The sequence below is a fragment of the Eublepharis macularius genome, chromosome 4, assembly GCF_028583425.1.
Source record: "Eublepharis macularius isolate TG4126 chromosome 4, MPM_Emac_v1.0, whole genome shotgun sequence".
In the NCBI taxonomy this organism is placed as follows: Eukaryota; Metazoa; Chordata; class Lepidosauria; order Squamata; family Eublepharidae; genus Eublepharis; species Eublepharis macularius.
Genome location: NC_072793.1, coordinates 162,342,476 through 162,363,613, shown reverse-complemented (window position 1 = coordinate 162,363,613; position 21,138 = coordinate 162,342,476). Strand labels below are relative to the sequence as shown.

At 44.1% G+C, this 21,138-nt stretch overlaps 1 protein-coding gene across 1 annotated transcript in view; it reads left to right on the top strand.

Moving 5' to 3' along the window:
• LOC129327744 (vomeronasal type-2 receptor 26-like) overlaps positions 1-19,567 on the top strand; it is a 37,967-nt gene extending 18,400 nt beyond the window's left edge. The window contains exons 2-4 of the mRNA XM_054976503.1: positions 17,009-17,135; positions 18,099-18,640; positions 19,562-19,567. Of these exons, the coding sequence (XP_054832478.1) occupies positions 17,009-17,135; positions 18,099-18,640; positions 19,562-19,567 (675 nt within the window). The remainder of the gene's footprint in view (positions 1-17,008; positions 17,136-18,098; positions 18,641-19,561) is intronic.
• Positions 19,568-21,138: the final 1,571 nt, after the last annotated feature.

Below are 21,138 nucleotides of genomic sequence, written 5' to 3'. Positions count from 1 at the left end.
TAAATCCTTTGTTGCCCAAATCATGTCAATTCTTGAAAAAGACTGGTGTCTTATAGAATAAAATGTAAAGCCTTTTATTTTAGGGTTCCAGTTTCTCCAAATGTCTTCCAAATATTCTTGTCCAACCAGTTCAAAAAATGATCTTGGTAGCCTCCCTGCCTTTTTATATGGTAATTTTGATTTCTTATCTAACGGCAAGTTAATGACACCATTAAAATCCCCAGCCATTATGATTTGCTCATATGAATATTGATCTATTTTTTGAGTTATTTCTTTATAAAAAATAATCTTTAGCTCCATTCAGCGCATAAATACCTAAAACCAGGGTCTTCTTAAAATTCAAAGTGATCTCTACAGCCAAATATCTTCCATCTTTGTCTTTAAAAATTAATTTAGGGTCCAATTCCTCCTTTATATATATCACAACCCCTCTTTTCTTTTGCTTGGCAGATGCCCAAAATTCTTGCCCTAATTGTCTGTTTTTTAAAAATTTACAATCTTGTTCTTTGATAGGAGTTTCTTGTAAATATATTTTATTACAATTTTGCTTCTTTACCCAATGAAAAATTGCTTTACGTTTTTGAGATGAGTTCAGTCCATTAACATTCTAAGATACTAATTTGTACTCCGTATTACTACTTTTTAATGGTTCCTGGAAAGTCTTTTTCATTATCAAGCAAAAACACCATCATATCATGTTTTGACTTGATGTTCACTCTTGCAGATTGGAAATTAGAACTCAATCCTTCAGGTATTTCCTACCTGTACCTGATACCCTTCTCTCTCAATTTTCCAGTTAATTCTCGATATTTTTTTCACTCTTGCAAAATTTTCCTTGGAAGCTCTTTCATAATTCTGACTCTGCCTCCCCCCATTTCCAATGGGTTTTGAAAATGCCTTCTTAAAATTTTCATTCCTTTAGTTGTCAGTTGTGCAATTATATCTCTGGGTAAATTCTTCTGTTGTGCATAGCTGGAGTTTACTCTATAAACCAAATCTGAATTAACTTCAATTTCTTCTGGCTGCTTCTTTAAAAATTCTGCCAATATTGCAATCATTTGATCTAGCGGATTCTGCGTCATAGACTCCAGCACGCCTCTAAATCTTATCTGATTTTCTGTAATTTTACATTCCATCACCGCTACACATTCCTGTAGTGCTTGATTTTCCAATTTTAAGCTAGAGGTCTTTTGCTCCACCTCCTGCACTGTTTGATTTGTTGCCTGAAGTTCCGTTTTTATGTCATCTATACTGTTAGACAACTCTCAACTCTGCTTTTATTAAGTCTTTTATATTTTTAATCAAGCTTTCCTCCATTCTTTGCATTGATTGACCCAACTCTTTATTGCCATCTAGCACTTTTTCCCCTAGTGCTTCTATAGCAGCTTGCCATTCTTTTTCACCTTTCTTCATCGTGCCTGGGCTAGCTTTAGCGCCACCCCAAGTATCAGCTATCTTTCTAAGCTCCATTTTAAAGTCCACTTCTATTTCTACATTAAGCCAATCTATATTATACCTTGTTTTAAAGCCTTATATTAAAATTTTAAAGTCTTATTTCAAATTTGTCTTTTTGACCTTACCAAAATGTCAGGCGCCTTCTCAGCTCATCAACTTGAATGGACTTAGAAGTGTAGGTGGTAAAACGGACCCGAAAGGCCCTTGTTTTTGGCATGTGGAATGTATTCAGTCTTAATCAGTTAGAGCCTATCAGCAATAGTGGTGGGTGGGGGATGAAGAGGAAGAGTATGTTCTTGCTACCAATCATGCCAGCTCCATTTGGGGCTTGGACAGCGGGTTTTAGGCAGCAGCTCCTGCCCTCTCAAACAGGGCAAAGGCCACCCAGGGGTGGTAGTGGAGGGGGGGCACTGACTGTGGGTGTTCACAGTTTTGATCAGGGTCCCAAAATCACCAAGGCTGTGAACTCTATCCCAACACAACTGGGTTAACTTTTCACTGCCACCAATTGGTCATTAGCTAGAAGTGTTTTTGTCTGGAGACCTATGACAAGACCCTCTATTTTTCCATGTTAAAAATCATTTTGCCTTCTCCATATCCAGCTTGGAAGTTAGGAAACTCACTCTTGAGAGATTATTATAGGTAACCAGCCTCTCATGTCTTTTCCTTGAATGTAGTAACAGCAATATTTGATTTATATACTTCTAGCAGGGCCGGTGTCGGAGTTTCTGGCACCTGTCGCCACGTGCACATGCTCTGTGTGCGTGCATGCCTCGGGCTGCATGATGACATCATCATGCAATGACATCATCATGCAGTGCAGGATGGATGGGGTGGTGCGCAGAAGCTGCTCCGTGCTCTGCATTCCACCCCAGCAGCTGCTTGTGGCTTCTGCGCCCGGCTGGGGTGTGTGGGGGCAGAAGAGTGCACAGCAGCTGCAGCCAGCCAGCCCTGTGCCACTGCCACCATTGCTGCCACATGCCCCAGCTGGGCACAGAAGCTGTGAGCTGCTGCTGGGGTGGTGCGCAGACGCTGCTCCACGTGCTGCCCCAGCAGCGGCTCACGGCTTCTGCACCATGCTGGGGTGTGTGGGGGTGAAGGAGGGCGCAGCAGAACTGGCGTGGCTGGCTGCAGCTGCCATACAGCCCCATGCTGCTGCCACCACCATGCACCCCAGCTGGGTGCAGAAGCTGCAAGCTGCTGCTGGGGCAGCGCACAGAGGCTGTGCCCGGCTCAGGCATGTGGTGGCAGTGGCAGCATGGGGCTGCCTGGCTGGCTGCAGCAGCAGCTGCAGCTCAGTTGCCCCAGCTCTGCTGCACATGCCTCTGCCCCTGACACCCCCTCTGGTGCCCCTCCAGTGCCCTCGCACCCGAGGCCACTGCCTACCTGGCCTCAATGGGCATGCTGGGCCTGCCTTCAAGACAACAATGCCACACTCAGGATGGTCTACAAAATGTGTTATTATTATCCTCACAACAAACACCCTGTGAGTTGGGTGGGGCTGAGAGAGCTCCTAGAAGCTGTGACTGACCCAAAGGACACCCAACTAGCTTCAAGTGGAGGAGTGGGGAATCAAACTCGGTTCTCCAGATTAGAGTCCTGCTACTCTTAACTGCTACACTGAACTGGTAAACATAAAATATATTTAGGGTTTAGATGGCTGCAGGGGCCCAATAAATGCCACTTTTCAGAAAAGGAAATTTTTATCTTTACTTATATTAGGAGTCATTGGTTACAAATATATTGGTAACAAAGGAAAATAAATAGGTATAATTTTACTAAAAAGGAAGATTTGTCTTTTCCCTAGGTGTGTTATCAAGTAAAAAAAGGGGGGGGAATGTTCTGCTTCTCCCAGAGGGGTCTTTCTTTCCAGATGTGATGGCAGTGGCTGGCAGGACAGGAAGTTTTGCTGGGGGGGGGGGGTCACATGCTGTCCTTCTGGCTCTGAGATCAGGGAAATGATTGGTGGTCTTCCCTTCCTGGCAAACAGCTCAGTGGTGATCTTTATTATTGCCTGGCTCACCTGATGCCTGGAGAAGGCATCCCTGGACCCAAATGTCCTAAACAACTACTGCCCAGTGGCCAATATTCCACTGTTGGGCAACATGCTCAGGCAAGTGAAAGCTACACTGCTTCAGGCCATCTTGGAAGAGACGGATAGTATAGACCCATTCCTACTAGATTCAGGCTAGGTTTTGAGGTGGAAACAGCCTTGGTTACCCCAGCTAATTAACTTTGCTGGGAGAATGACAGGGAGGTGTATCCCTGTGAAATGTCCTGGACCTCTCAGTGGCTTTTGATAACCATCAATCATTGTATCCTTCTGGAGAGGCCAGCTGGGCTGGGAGCAGGGTCACCATGCTTTGGTTGTTCTGCTCTTACTTGACTAGAAGACGCCAGGAGGTGGTGCTGGTGAACTGTTGCGAGGCTCCATTGCATTTATGTTATGGGGTCCCACAGGGTTTCAGCTTATACCCCATGCTATTTAATTGTTTTAATTAAAAGTTTTATATAATTAAAAACACACCTAAAGAAACTAGATTTACACATATACTAATAAAACAAACAAAAACAACTAATCAACATACAAAACATACATAATACAAAAAAAACCAAGAAAAACAATCAATCTAAACGAAAAAGTTTCTGATTCTCCAAAACAAATATTTGAATCATGTCAAGTCGACACTTTCTCTAAATAATAATTAACACCTCTCTTTTTTAATGTCAAAAACTCTTAATCCATAAATCCTCAAATCTTCATTATCTGTTTCATATAAATAGTTTATAAAGGGTTTCCATTAATCAACAAATGAACTTACTGACTTTTCCCTAATCAGTGAAGTAAGCTTTGCCATCTCAGCCAGTTCCATGATCTTTGTCAACCATTCCTCCATTGTAGGCAATGTCAAATTCTTCCAATTTTGAGCATATAGTAGTACAGCCGGGAAAATCCACAACAACCATATAGTAGTCTTGCTGCTGTAATCATATATGGAAAGAGAGTGCCAGCACTTTTTTCCAAGTGAAATTCCATCACTCCCAATAAAAACGTCTCAGGTTTCAGTTTTACTTGAATCTTCAAAAACGTCTGTATCAATAATTGTATTTGTTTCCCAAAGGTTTTTTTGCTAATTTACAAGACCACCACATATGAAAGAGTGATCCTTCATGTTGAATTCATTTCCAACATACATTCGATGTACCCTTACACATTTTAGCTTCTAAGGAGAATTCCGGCTTGATTTGATCTAGTACCCACTTATTTGTCTTTTTGGCTGTCCAGGTATCTGCAAAACTCTCCTCCAGCACCACATTTCAAATGAATCAATTTTTTTCCTGTCAGCTTTCTTTACCATCCAACTTTCACATCCATACATGGAATGGGGAATACCTTAGTTTGGATTATCTTGATCTTGGTTCCCAGAGAGACATCTTTATCTTTAAGGATCTTATCTAGCTCCCTCACAGCTGCACTTCCGCATCTCAATCTTCTTCTGATTTCTTCATTGCAGTCTCCCTCTCGGTTGATGATTGAGCCAAGGAATAGATAATCTTTAACAACTTCAATTTCCTCATTGTCAACTTAAAATTGTGTAGTTCCTCAGTAGTCATTACTTTTGTCTTCTGGATGTTCAGTTGTAATCCTGCTTTGGCGCTTTCCCCTTTAACCTTCATCAGTAGTCGTTTCAAGTCTTCACTATTTTCTGTTAGTAATGTGGTGTCGTCTGCATATCTCAACTTGTTAATAGGGAGACAATATGCATCCTTGTCTGACGCCCTTGCCAATTGGAAACCATTCTGTTTCCACATATTCTGTCCTGACAGTAGCCTTACAAAGTTTAAATTAACCACACAAAGTTTAAATTAAAAACAACATAAAAACATGAGGCCTGAATAGCAGGCTGCATAGGTTGAAAATAGATAAACCATTCTCCATATACAGTTGATGATATGTCAAATGACCAACACTAAAACAGATCATACCCCTTTCATCCCCAAGACCTTCCTCAGTGGTCAATTGTACGATATTTATAGTAAATAAACAGACTCACACATCCAGAAAGATTGGAAATCAAGCCTCAGAGTATGATACCGAATGAAGAGCATCGTGTGACTGCAGTCCATGGCCTGCTGCAACCATCTGTATTATACTACAAAATACAAGAGAGAAGAACATCAGGAGTATTTTCATATTGGTTTCTGGATGTGTGGGTTTGTGTGTTTACCATAAATACACAAAAGGCATGTAGTCAGAGGGTTTTCTTGCCCTGCATAGGTTATAAAAACAGTCATCCTTCCAGTGCAATTTGATGGTGAAGCAACCGGTTGGAACATCATCTTTGCTCAGTTGGCACTTTAAAAAAAATATTTATTGATTTTTAAGTATACATTTGAAAGAATAAAGAAAAGAATTTCACAAGTTAAAAAAAGGGGGGGGGGGTGTTCAGTAGCTCAAAGTAACAAAATTACCTGGAAGAACACAGGAGGGAAGTTCTATATGTTGCTCTGTTTACAATGGCATCTAATATATCCTTCAGTCTTCTTGATAAGTACATTATAATACCTATAATAAAACATATAGTTCCTTATACTTCTTACATAATAACAAAGTTCATCATTGTTGTTCACATTTGTTATCTATCACGTTATAAAATAATTTCTGCCATCTAACCATTTCCTCTATCTCGCTTGATCTTTATATTCTTTGTTTGGGGGCCACATCCATAACCTATAGGTTTGTCTTAAGAAGTATAGGTGTTTATGTATTATAGAATAATATATATATATATATGGACTAACTAGCAACAGAGCCCGTTGTGAGAAAAAATACAATGGGCTCTAGAAAACTGATTTAGTGGGGCTCTGCTGCAGGACCTTGGGAAGGCAGTGCTGCCATGCTGGGCCTATCTGCCACCTTTATGGCCTGCATCAGGTGGCTCTGAAGGCTTTAAGCGCTGCTGTGGGCGGCAAGGGCCCTGGAGCGCTCCTGCACCTCACAGCCCCATGGCTGGCAGCAGAGGTGGGGAGTGCTGCCAGGGGAGTGGCAAGTCAGATGCAGAGTGGGGAGCATTGCATGGGGAAGCAAGAGCCCTGGCATGCTCCTGTGCCCTGCAGCTGGCTGCAGAGGCAGGGTGTGCTACCGGGGGAGGGTGCAGCAAAGGTCCTGGCACGGTCCTGTGCCCCACAGCCAGCTGCAGAGAGGGCAGCACTGTGGGGAGGGGGGAGCAAAGGTCCTGGCTTGCTCCTGCACCCCACAGTTGGCTGCAGAGAGGGGAGAGCTGCTGCGGGGGCAGCAAGCACCCTGGTACACTCCTGCTTCCTGCAGATGCCCGATTTGGCTGAGAATGGGGCAGAATTGGGCACTTGGAGAGGTGGGAAGAGCTGTGGGGAGGCAGCAAGCCCCCTGGTGTGCTCCTGAGCCCTGCAGCCCCCCGATTCTGCCTGATTGGGGCAGAATCAGGCAGCTGGAGAGGCAGGGAGAACTGCCAGGAGGGCAGGAAGCCCTCTGGTATGCTCCTGCATCCAGCTGCAGATGCAGGAACCACTGCTGGTGGGCAGCAAGGGCCCTGGTGTGCTCCACGTAGGGTTGTCAGCCTCCAGGTAGTGGCTGGAGATCTCCTGGAATCACAACTGATCTCCAGGCCAGAGATCAGTTCACCTGGAGAAAACCGCTACTATTAGGGGGTGGACTCTAGGGAATGATGTCATGCTGAGGTCCTTTCCCTCCCCAAACCCCACTTCTCCAAGAATTTCCCAACTTGGAGCTGGTGCGCCCCCACAACCGGCTGCAGAGTGGGGAGTGCTGCGGGAGTGGCAAGGGCCCTAGTGTGCTTTTGCTCTCCACAGACCCCCAATTGGAGCAGAATCCGATGGCTGGATACACAGGGGGCACTGTCAGGGGCGGCAAGACCCCTGGTGCATTGTGCACCCCACAACTGCCTAATATGGCCCTGATTGGGGCTCAATTGGGTGCCTGCAGAGGCAAGGAGTGCTGTGTGGGGAGGGGGGAATGACCTGGCTTCTGCAAGTCTGACCATGTAAAGGAATGGCAGATAGACCTGGCCTCCCAGAGTACAGAGGCCAGGTCTACTGGCCCTGCAAAGGAAAGGAAAGGTTGACCTGGTCTCTGCAGGTCCCGAAGCTAGGTCTACCAGCCAAGGGAAGGAAGGGGGAAGGTAAATGTGTGCTGAGGGAGCAGAGGCCAGATCTACTGAACTGACAATGCACTGGGCAATAGACCTGGTGTCTGGGAATATAGCGGCCAGGTCTACCAATGCAGCAGAGTCATAGTAGGTAGACTTGGGCTCCTCGGGTCCAGAGGTCAGGTCTACCTGCCCAGCCAAGTAAGGGAAAGGGAGACCTGGGCAGATTCCAGATGACTAACCTTAAGGCGCTTCATGCCGCCCTCTTCTGGATCGCGACGGGGAAAATGCAAAATATCGTGTTTCCTCGCGCGAGTTTTGCGCGATGACGCGCAAAACTCGCGCGAGGAAACGCAATATTTCGCATTTTCCCCGTCGCCATCCGGAAGAGGGCGGCATGAAGCGCCTTAAGGTTAGTCATCTGGAATCGGCCCTGGTCTCTAAGAGAACGGGAAAGGCTGGGAAGGGGGTGGCAGGCGCCTGTTGCTCCTAGGCCCGATCAGGTTGGAAGGGACAGGAGCAGGGGGGGGAGGAGGCAGACACCCAGCTGAAGGGGCCGGGAGGGTGGTGGGGGAAGGAGGAAGGCGCCTGTTGCTCCTGGGGCCCAATCGGGTTGTAAAGGCCAGCAGTGAGGGGGAGGGGAAGCAGGCACCCTTCGCTCCGGTGCCCAATTCAGCTGGAAGGGCCGGGAGGGTGGGGATGGGGAGGAGAGGAGGCAAGCAGCCTGCGAACTTCTGTGCTCGAGCAGGTTGGAAGGGATGGGAGCGCGGAGGGGGGGAAGAAGGCAGGCACCCAGTGAGCTTCTGGGCTCGATCGGGTTGAGAGGGCTGGGGGCGGGGGAGAGGAGGCAGGCGCCTGGTGAGCTTCTGGGCTCGAACAGGTTGGAAGGGATGGGAGCGTGGAGTGGGGGGAGGAGGCAGGTACCCCGTGAGCTTCTGGGCTCGATCGGGTTGGGAGGGCCGGGGCGGGGGAGAGGAGGCAGGTGCCCGGCGAGCTTCTGGGCTTGAGTAGGTTGGAAGGGATGGGAGAGCAGAGGGGGGGAGGCAGGCGCCCAACATGCTCTTGACCCCAGCTTGGTTTGGCTTCAATGCCGGCTTAATTCCCAGCTTGTCTCCACTAGAGGCGCTGGAGAGCACACCTGTGCTGTAGAATCCATGTGAATCGTCGGATAGACATTAACACAATTATGTTATAGGATATTATCTTTTCTCTATATAAACCTTAAAAAAATTGTCTGGAGCTAAGTATGATTGCTCTTTTTACTGCCTAGATTTTATTTTTTCCTAAAATTTGTTTAAAGTAGTCTTACATCTTTTACCTCAATTTTTTAAACACATAGTAGTATCTGTCTAATCTATTTTCTTTTAATTTATTTCTTTTTATCATTTCATCTCAACCATACCACCCAGATTATTATGTTCTTACATTATTCCAACATATATTAATTGTATCATTTTTCTATGCCAAAGCTTTTTATAGCTTCCCCAATCTTCAATTATCTATTATCAACATTCCAGCTAAGCTTGTTGTTTACACAACTGGGTGCCTTAACAATATTTTCTATATTTTCTATACCCAAATATACCCCAAAGGGTAAAGTTCTTGTAATTAATTTCCTTTTTTAGCTTCCCATTTTATACTATTTCCCAGGCATATATCTGATAATTTCTAAGTCTTAATCTTCAAATATCCATCATCATCACTTCAGTTAATTTATTATTTACAGAAATGGGTGCCATAGCTATATTCGTATATCTAATAGTTCTTAAGTCTTCGTCTTCAAATATCTGTCATCGTCGTTCCAGCTAGCTTGTTGTTTACAAAAGTGGGTGCCTTCCTTGTGTTTTCTTCTTCTTCTTTTTCCAATATGCTTTTTGGTTAATTTTCAGTTTTTTTCTTTGGTAGGTGAAATTTGCAGTTAAATTATTCGTCCTTGAGCCAGTATTGGTTGATGTAGCTTGAAGTAACTTGAGGTTGAGACCTGGGGTCTAGCCTGGTATCTTGCACCACTGGCATGGCAAAAATAGATAGGTACACACCAACAAGAAGAGCCACAATGTCTTAAATCATAATATGCACCAGCAATTTTCAATTAGCTGTTATCTTACAAAGTGTTTCATCTTATCAATTTATTTCCATACTTGACTTTATCTCCGACACCTCTAAGCAAAGGAATCTTTTAGTTAATGATACAAAATCCCCAGCATCTTCTTTTCCTAATCAGTAAGGTTAGAATGTCTACTATTTAAGCCACAGATTCAGTTTCCAAAACAATTCAGAACTAATTGGAGAAATTCACACTTACATAGAGGAGGTTATCTCAAGCAGTTGTAAACAGGAAGTTGTTCCAGTTTGAAGTAAAGAGGCTTAGACCAGAGGCCATAAGCTGATTACCAAAATGGTTCCATGTCATCTTGAGCGAAAGGATTTTGTTTTGGAGCTATTGTTCTTGGCTGCATCCAAGAATTTCTCTCCAAATAGCATCCCAGGCTTAGGGGTCTTCTCCAAAATCCCCCATGAGAGTCAAAAAGCCTATGGACCCCCCCCCCCCAGACAACAAGGATCAGATTATGTCCTGAGGAATTCTGCTCAGATACAACTAACTCTCAATGCTGCCATTCCGGAAGTCCTCAGTTGGCACTTTGAGGGCTTTATTCTGGGGAAAGAGTCTTCTCAGGATCTAATGGGAGGGTAATTAAAGGGCATCTTTATATCTCTCATCCACAACAGGGTTGCTCTTGAAAAGTGTTTGCAAACTTCAATTAGTGCAAAATGCTGCACCCAGGATGTTGACTGGAGTAGGTCATAGGGACCATGTCACACCAGTCTTGGTCGATCTACACTGGCTTCCAATCTATTATCAGGCATGGTTCAAAGTGCTAGTGTTGACCTTCAAAACTCTACATAATTTGGGACCAACATACACGATGGACTCCCTACTCCCATATGAACCTGCCTGACCATTATACAGTGATCTTCAGAGGCTCTGCTTCAGGGGCCCCTGCTTTCTCATATTAGGTGGGTGGCAATGTGGGAGAGGGAATTCTCAGTCATGACACCAAAACCCTGAACCTCTTACCCCAGAGAGACTTTTCTGTTCTCTTCTGTTTCCATCTTCCATCTACGGATGTTTTTATTGGTCAGTGTTCCCTCATATATTTTAGTTCTGGTTTTGTTTTAATGTCCCCCCCCCCCAAATGTTTTAAAAGAGGTGATATTATTATGTATGTTTTAATTTGTTAGCAGCTTTTGGGAGGCAGGAAGGCAGGGAATAAATTTTAAAAATAAATAAAATATAATTTCCCCCATTCATCATCCCTTTCTAAACTGAAAATTCCCAGACTCTTCAGCCTTTCCTCATGGGAATGGTGCTCCAACTCCCTTGGTTGCCTTCTTCTATAGTTCTTCCAGCTCTGCAATGTCTTTTGTGTAATATGGTGACTAGAACTGCACACAAAAGACATTGCTCAACCCCCTCTCTAAATTGCTTAGTACATATTAAATAGCATCACACCCAATACCGATCCTTGTGAGACCCCACTATTTACTTCCCTCCATTGAGAGGGGTGTTCATGTATTCCTGCTCTTTGCTTCCTTTAACTGAGCCCATTTTTCCTGTCCTCTTATCTGAGTGATGACTACTAAACTTTATTTAGAAGTCTTTCAAGATGGGTAACCATGTTAGTCTGTCTGTAGCAGTAGAAAAGAGCAAGAAACGAGTAACACCTCTACGAATAACAAAAATGTGAGCTGTGTCTTACAGAAGATCATACCCTACAATAATTTCTTTAGGAGTCTTTGGTGAGGAATCTTGTTAAAAACCCTTTGAAAGTTCAACAGTATAATGTCAACTGGTTCACCATTATCTACATGCTTGTTTGCTTTCTTAAGGAATTCCAAAAGATTGGTGAGGCAGGACTTCCCTGTGCAGAAGCCATGCTGATTTTCCCTCAGCCAGCTTTGTTCCTCTATGTGTCTCATAATATTTGCTTTGATTATAGTTTCTATTAATTTACTTATGACAGACATTAGGCTAACTGGACTGTAATTTCTTGGTTCCCTTCTAGAGCCCCTTTTAAAAATCAGTGTAACATTTGCTATTCTCCAATCCTCCGGTACAGTGGCTGATATCAGTGAAATTTCATTACAGGTGAAAAAGCGTACGAATGTTGTCTTGACTACACCAATCTCCTCTTTTTCTTTCGAGATCCGTTATAGTTTCGATAATCGTTTTCTCACAGATGAAACTCCGCACCCTTTTTTCTACCAATTGGCCTCCAAGCAAGAATCATATTTCATGGGGATTACTAAGATGCTCCTGCATTTCAGATGGACGTGGGTTGGTCTCCTTGCTCCGGACAATCCCACAGGAGAAAGATTCCTGAGGACCTTGACCCCTGTGATCGTCAGGAGTGGGATTTGCATTGCCTTCACAGAAAGCATCCCAGAAATTAAAACACACAATATAAAATACCGCATATATTTATTTTTCATGCAGAGAAAATGTAATGTGTTTGTTTTACATGGAGATTCCCTCTCCATAATGACTGTTGGATTTTTGATCAAACATGCTGAACAAAACACAAAATCCACTGTGGGGAAAGTTTGGATCACAGCAGTCTTGCACGATCTCAGCATGAGGTGGTTTTTCAAATACTTTGATACCCAGTACACCCATGGTTCTTTCTCCTTTTTGATCCGGACAAACATCAAGACCAAATATGATAATTTGATTTCATTTCTCTCTACCGTCAATAAAATAGGAGAGGAAGCATTTCATTGTTCATATTTTAATCATGGTTGGTCTGTGAAAGGCTGGATAAGATGCAGAGAGAAAGAGGAAGTGGAAACTCCATCTCAGGATGAGCTTGAAAGTATCCTGTCTCAAGACAGCTATTCCATCTACAACTCCATCCAATTGGTGGCACAAGCCTTGAATGCTGCCTACTTGTCGAGATCTAATCAGATTTTGAAGAGTGACCGGCTGGGACTTAAGAAAGTTCAGCCATGGCAGGTATTTGTTTTGTCTAAGTTCATAGGAATATTGTGGGGAGCAGCCGACCATAGTCCTCCTATCTTCCATATATCTGCCCAACCTCATTTAAATATATCTAAAGCAATGGTTGTCGCCTCACCTTGTGGAAGTTTGTGACAGAAATCATCTACTGGTGTGCTTTGAGCTTATTACAAATAGTTGAAGAGTGTTTGCAAATTCCATTGGTGCTGATTGCTGCAGCCAGGATATTAAGTGGAGTGTGTCATTGGGACCATATTACTTCTGCCTTGGTCTATCTACATTGGCTCTTGATCTAGGCACTATTCAAAGTGCCAATGTTGTCCTTTAAGCCCTAATCAGTTTGTGAGCAGCATACCCAAAGGATCACCCACACCCTTATGAACCTTTCTGAACACTGTTGTCATCTTCCAAGGGCCTGCCTCAGATGATCCCACCTTCTGAGATTAGGGGGGGTGGCAACTCAACAGAGGGCTTCTCAGTCATGGCACCAAAACACTGGAACTCTCTGCCCCTTTTGTTGCCATCTTCCACCAGTGGGTGAAGAATGTTTTGTCAAGGATTCCCCCAGTGATTCCTCCTTCCTGCCCAATGTTTTAATTGTTTTTATATTTTGTATCTGTATTTTAGCTTGTATTTTGATTGTTTTAATGATGTGTTTTTTGCTAGCTTTAGCACTTTTTAAGACATGATTTTAGTATGTATGTTTTTGATTTGTTAACCATCTTGGTGGCCCTTATGAGGGCAGAAGACAGTATACATTTTGTAAAATAAATATATATCAATTCCCTGTTGCATGCAAAATGCCCCCAACCCTCAGGGGCCCTTCTCCCACATTTCCTCTCACCCCCCACCAAGGCTCAGCCTGCTCCCACTTGGGGGGGCTCCCAAAGTAGGTGCTCTCCCCCCCTTTCTCCACTATTTCCAGCTGGGAAATAACAGGCTTGTCTTGCTAGGGGTGGCATTTTGTATGCAAAATGCCCCCCAGCCCTCAGGGGCCCTTCTCCCACCTTTCCCACCCCCCACCAAGGCTCAGCCAGCTCCCACTTGGGGAGCCTCCCAAAGTAGGTGCTCTTCCCCCCCTTTCTCCACTATTCCAGTTTGGAAATAACAGAGGCTTGTCTTGCCCCAACCCTCAGGGGCCCTTCTCCCACCCTTCCTCCCACCCCCCACCAAGGCTCAGCCAGCTACCACTTGGGGGGCCTCCCAAAGTAGGTGTTCTCCCCCCCTTTCTCCACTATTTCCAGCTGGGAAATAACAGAGGCTTGTTATTTCATGGCCTCCCAAAGTAGGCGCTCTCAGCTCCCAAAGTCCACCCCCTACAGCCCCACACATACCCAATTCCCCCCAGCTGCCACACACAGACCCAAATCCCCACATTAGCCCCTCACAGACCCAAATCCACCCCCAGTAGCCCCACACCCATAACCCCAGGAACAGGCTGGCCAGCCCTCCCCCTTTGTTCCCTATGCTGGGAACTTCTAAACTCTCTTTCCCTGGGCAATTCTGCACAGCCCAGGGGTGTCACAATGGTGGGCACACTTCTGAGTGCCAGCTTGCCCCTGTGAAAGAGCACCTGAACCACAGACACCCTCCCTCAAATTCCCCCACCACCTACAGAGATGGCTGGCCAGCCAGCCCCATTGTTCCCTATGATGGGAACCAACTGCACAACAAAGAATAAAACACGAACAACACAAAATAAAGTTTTTAAAAAATTATTTTCTCACTTTCAAAGTACAAGTAGGCAAAGCATTATGACACATTACACCAGCAGTCCCCCACACAGAAAAATAACACAACTCACTTAATATCAGAGAATCACAAAAACACAATTCCTGTCAAAAACACTTTATTTCTTGAACAGCTTTAGGTTACACAGCAGGGGGGCACACCAAAGGGCATTCCAGCATTCCACCTCACAAAAATAACACAACTCACTTAACATCAGAAAATCACAAAAACACAATTCCTGTCAAAAACACTTTATTTCTTGAACAGCTTTAGGTTACACAGCAGGGGGGCACTCCAAAGGGCATGGCAGCAGTATCTTACACAAAAATAACACAACTCACTTCACATTAAAGAATAACCCAAAAAATTGTTGTCAAAAGCACTTTATTTCTTTAACTGCTTTAGATTACACAGTAGGAAGGCACAACAGGGCGTAAAAGCAGTCTACTACACAAAAATAACACAACTCACTTCACATCAGAGAATCACCCAAACACGTGCTGTCAAAAATGGTGAAGTGTGTTGTATTATTTTGTGTAGTAGACTGCTTTCATGTCCTGTTGTGCCCTCCTACTGTGTAACCTAAAGCAGTTAAAGAAATAAAATGTTTTTGAAAGCAATTGTGTTTTGGGGTGATTCTTTAATGTGAAGTGAGTTGTGTTATTTTTGTGTAAGATACTGCTGGCATACGCTTTGGTGTGCCACCCTGCTGGGTAACCTAAAGCCCCCCAAAATCCAATCTGTCTGAAACTTGGGGGGATGTTAGAGAGGAGTTAGTGCAAGGTCCACACCAAGTTTGGCTTGATTCGGTGGGAAAATGCCTCCCCCAGGCTTCAGGGAAGCCCGGGGAGGCTTTTCCCATTGAAATGCATTACCGAAACAAGCCGAAATACGGAAATGATTACCGAATCACGAATACCGAAATGGCTTGCCGTTTCGGTATTAGTGATTACCGAAATGGTTTCTTGTTTCGGTAATAACTGAAACAAGAATATCGAAAAGGTGTGCCTTTGCACACCCCTAAAATTTCTAAATATTTCTTCTTTTGATATCATTCTAGCTTCATCCTTTCCTGAGAAACTTCCAGTCTTACAATCGTTCTATGGAAGGAGTTTATTTTGATGAAAATGGGGTCATGGCAGTCGACTTTGATATTGTGAACTGGGTGGTGATGCCTAATCAATCTATTGTTAGAGTTCAAGTTGGGAGTACAGAGAGACAAACATCTTCTCCAGAGATAAAGTTCACCATTGATGAGGACGCCATTGTGTGGCCTCGATGGTTTAATGAGGTGGGGAATAATTTATTTCATTTTGTACCTCTAATAATCTGTCAGTAATTATTCTCATAAGAGCCCCATGGCACAGAGTGGTAAGCTGCGGTACTGCAGCCCAAGCTCTGCTCACAACCTGAGTCTGATCCTGGTGGAAGCCAGGTTCAGGTAGCTGGCTCAAGGTTGACTCAGTCTTCCATCCTTCCGAAGTTGGTAAAATGAGTACCCAGTTTCCTGGGGGTAAAGTGTCAATGACTGGGGAAGGCAATGGCAAACCACCCTGTAAAAAGTCTGCCCAGAAAATGTCGTGATGTGACGTCCCCCCATGGGTCAGTAGTGACTCGGTGATGGCACAGGGGACTACCTTTACCTTACCTATAATTATTCCCATAAAGTCCGTTTATAGTCTAAAAACTAGAGGTGTGCATTATGGAAAATCAAGCTGAAAATACACACAGAACTTATTGGTTTGCCTCGTTAAAGCATCTTCCGGAACACTGAACCAAATCCAGGAAACTAAATTATAACAAGTCCCTCCCACTAAAGGGTTTGTGTGTTTTGTACCTTCAAGAAGCAGGCAGACACTGGGCTTGCCTAGCAGAGTAGAAGCTTGTTTTCCTGAACAGCTCTGATCAGATCCCAAGGAGAGACAAAGACAGACATTGGCAGGAAGGGGGAATGAGACCAATGCATATGAGTTCATCTCCCCATCTCCCGCCCCATAGCTACCCAGGAAATCATATTCTCCACCTCCTCACAAGGAAGCATCAGCTTTGGAAATGTTTGGAAGAGAGACTTCAATCACAGGCTGCAATTCAAAAGACTCTTCCTTTGGAGTAAAGACTATTGAATAAAAGGGGACTTACATCTGAATAGACCAGTTTAGGATTGCTTCCCTAATCTTTCAGAGCTCTCTCTTTTTCTGAGTCAAATGGCTAATGTGTCCCTGCAATGACCTTTCAAAAAGAACCCTGCCTGCACCCAGAGGAAAATGAAAACTTATGGGGAAAACACAGATCAGCTCATGAAGGACAGATCCAGAAAGCATCCCTCCTGCAGTCATGGCCCAGTGGACATAGCAAAGGCCATAAGCAATTTAAAACTCATATGGAGTCCACAGTCTTCTAGGGGTGTTCATTACTCCTTTTTTCTGCCTGGGGTGGCGCTGATCTGTTTGTTTGTTTTTTCAGGAGTTTTGGCTCATTATGAGTGCTTTGGTTACCCATGTGAAAATGCACACTTTTCTTTTAAAGAAGTAGGGAAATGAAGGTCTGGCACAACTGTTTTTGCATGCAAAAACAGTTATTTCTGTATACAAGAGCACAGAAATACAAAAAGCACAGCTTCTAACATGTTTTTCTTGATGTTCCTTGTCTTTATGCTTAGACCCTGCCTCTTTCTCGGTGTACTGAAAGCTGTCCACCTGGATATGTCAAGGTGATTAAGGAAGGAGAACCTATTTGCTGCTATGCCTGTTCTCCCTGTGTGGAAGGGACAGTCTCCACTCAGGAAGGTAAGTCACATACCAGAGCCCCAGTCAGAAGGGGCAAAAATAATGCTTCATCCAAGCCTCAGTTTGTCCTCTTTGGCTTACATTAGCAATCACTCCTACTAGATCAAATCAAGTCTGAATTCTCCCTAGAAGCTAAAATGAAAAAAACTGAGGCTATCGTAATTTGGTCACATCATGAGAAGACAAGATTCTCTGGAAAAGTCAATAATGCTAGGGAAAGTGGAAAGCAGTATGAAAAGAGGGAGACCTAAAATGAGATGGCTTAACTCAATAAAAGAAGCCACATCTTCCAGTTTGCAGGATCCGAGCAAGTCTGTTAATGATAGGACATTTTGGAGGTCTTCCACTGACAGAGTTGCCATAAGTCGGAGGCAACTTGACGGCACATAACACACACACACCAGCCACTCCACAGCAATCAGAATGATGTACAAAGTGCCTTATATCATCAGATTTTCAGATAATTTTGCCCATACTTGCCATACTTTGACAGGCATTCATTGTCCAGAATCTGAGGGCTGTAGCAGCACTCTTATTTGAGATTGTTTTGGGTAGTGATGCTAAGTATTAAACCAGAATATGCTGCAATGAAGGAGTGGAATCTGACTCTGAAAGTTTTCCCACCTCCATCCCTATTATGCTTTGTTAGTTCCTGTTTCTTTCCAACCCTATCTTGTCATTTTTTTCTGGCATGTTAACTACACTCTTCCCAATATATATTCTCAGTGAATATAAAAGAGCAAAGATTATCATGGATGAAAAGTAGATGTGGTGACACTAAATTTAATATGCTCTTTTCAGATGCAAGTCAATGTGATAAATGTCCAGAAGATCAGCATCCAAACAAGGTCCAAGATCAGTGTGTTCCTAAGGGGATAAGTTTCCTATCCTATGAAGAACTTTTGGGAATCATCCTGAATTTCCTTACTCTTTTCTTCACCCTAATCACAAGTATTGTTTTAGGAATCTTCATTAAATACTTAGAAACTCCAGTTGTCAAAGCCAACAATCGGGACCTCTCCTACGTCCTTCTCGTCTCCCTCCTGCTTTCCTTTTTGTCCTCCTTTCTCTTCATTGGTCAGCCCAACAAGGTGACCTGCCTTCTCCGACAATCTGTCTTCAGCATCATCTTCTCCATTGCTGTCTCTTCGCTGTTGGCAAAAACTGTCACTGTGGTGGTGGCCTTCATGGCCTCAAGGCCAGGGAGCAGGATGAGGAGATGGCTGGGGAAGAGCTTGGCCAACTCCATAGTCCTTTTCTGTTCCAGTATCCAAGTGAGCATCTGCATTCTCTGGCTGGGCATCTCTCCCCCCTTCCCAGACACAGACATGCACTCCCAGCCTGGACAGATTGTACTGCAATGCAACGAAGGGTCTGTTGCTCTGTTCTATGCTGCATTGGGCTACATGGGCTTCCTGGCTGCCATATGCTTCACTGTGGCTTTCCTAGCCAGGAAGCTGCCTGGGGCATTCAACGAAGCCAAGCTGATCACCTTCAGCATGCTGGTCTTCTGCAGTGTCTGGGTGTCCTTTGTGCCCACCTACCTGAGCACGAAGGGGAAATACATGGTGGCAGTGCAGGTTTTCTCTATCTTGGCCTCCAGTCTGGGCTTACTGGGCTGCATCTTTCTGCCCAAATGCTACATCATCATTCTGAGGCCTCATCTGAATACAAAAGAGCATCTGATAATGAAAAATAAACATGAGGTCTGATTTTGAGTACATTCTTTGTAATGTTTGAAATCTGTGTCCACCCCATTATGAATCCAATCTAGTTGTCTTATGAGTTAACTGCTATAAGCTATCATTAGATCAAATCTTTCTTACTTTCAATACATTACAAAAGAAACTAATAATGCATACTGATGGAACATGTCTAATGCCATCAGATATCTATAGGCCATTTTGGTTTAATGTCCTATGCTTATCCTTTGTCACAGCATGATTTCACTTAGATTTGTATGAATATCACCTAATATGTGTATTATATTTCTTTGCTGAGCCTTGAAGAATGTCTTAATTAAAAAGCTACAAAATACTTTCTATTTGTTTTTTTGGGATCACCTAAATGAGCTCCCATTTGCATTCAACCTACTATGAAGAATTCTCATCAATCTTTGCTACATCTGTGGTTACTTCACTACCGCTTGCGCACTGAGGTATAAGAAGAGGGCGCAGGCTCCCCCTTTGCATTGAAAGAGCACTGAAAGCCACACCGATGACTGGGAACTTGCAGCCTCCCAGAAGTCGTGCAAGGAGAACACCATTACATCCTCCCCCCATTAACAGTTTATCAGAATGTTTTGTAGGATTGTAATCCACAGTCTAGGTGAGCCATATCAATTCTTGGATGGGTGGTGGTGGGCTATTGCTTCCTTTCATAGCAAGGGAAACACCATGACATTTCCCCCCCCCCATGTGTTCCAGGAATAACTGGAGAGAAGTACAGTAGTAACAAACAGCTATTATCGCGAACTCTGAACACACAAAGGATGTCCCCCCTTTCATCCCACACATACTGCAGAAAGAACACTAAAAATGGAAAATTCTCCCTTTTCTTTCCAATCATGTATATCACATTGTGAACACCCTCCCAATTCGTTCCAGTGACATCAGTGAGTGATTCTCTCCATATATCTGGAAAGCAAGTCCCCCACTTCTTTGACCTATCCCTCACATTTTATTCTAAGGATTTGCTGGGCACCAGCAGTGGCTTTGGAAGTTGGCAGTCCTGCAGACCAGCATGCCCCTTCATCTCGCACACATTCTCCTCAAAAACAGTCTGGAGGAGAGGTGGCTCCAGTAACTCTTCAAGTATCTGAAGGCACATTCTACTGTATCCCATGCCCTGCAAGAGCATAGTCAAAGTGCCTCTCCCCACAGTTCCTGGTTCATGGCTTCATGTGGTATTTCTTCAGAGGGTAGGCAGCAATGGACATTATCAGTGGCAGAACGATAACGTTCTCCAGGGCCAAAGTAGGATTGCTGAGCACAAACAAACCAGTATCCATGACAGTGCAGATTGTGGAGCTGGCAAAAACAAATGCATTGTCATATCTACTATTCAAGCCCTTCTCTGCATCTATAAATTGGCCTTTGTGGACTTCTGTGCACTGGAGAAGAATAGAGCTGTACTTCTTTCTATTGCTGTATTGGTCACTTCTTTGACTGCAAGATGGGACTGTGTGTTCCGCCTACCATGCCAATACATTTTGAAAAGCAAGCCCCAGGAAGCCTTCCATGGTCTGGAAGGGGATAATTAGAAAAAAAGGCAGGCTGTTATGCATATGCCAGAATCAACCTAATTGTACCCCCTTCTACAATCACCATGGTTTTCCTGGAATGCTTATGATAAGGGCACATCAGTGTTGTTGTAAGTGGTCAGTTCCAACCTCGGCCATGTTTAATAGCTGTTTAATTGCTGCCTGTGATATAAAACAGAAGAGCCCCTGGATTAATGCAGCCTGGATCTGCATCAGAGGCAAATTCCAACCAGCTGGGCAGAATGTTGCTGAGTCCCACTTGGGAGATTAAGGCATGCATTGAATGATGAATGTAAATGTCGAAGACTGGTGGTGCTTAATTTTACAGCCCCTCCTGCTGTGGATGTGTGATTGTGATAAGCAAGGATCTTGCTGCGTCATCCCATTATCACATTTCTAATCTCCCCTCCTGTGATTTGAATCCTATCCTAAGTACAAAGCAATCAATCGGCACTGATAATGGTTGTTGTGGATTTTCTGGGCTGTATAGCCGTGGTCATGGCATTTTAGTTCCCATTTCATGCTGTCACTTCTTCATGGCCATACAGCCTGGAAAACAACCATCGTTCTCCAGCCGTGAAAGCCTTCGACAATATACAGCACTGATAAGTTTATTTTCTCTCTCTAGGTACATATATCTCCGTATCTGAATTGATCAATTTAGGTCCAGTAAGGTCCATTAGCAAACTGCTTCTTTGTAAAGTTCCAGGAGAAACTTTGCATTCCCTTTGTCACACCCCA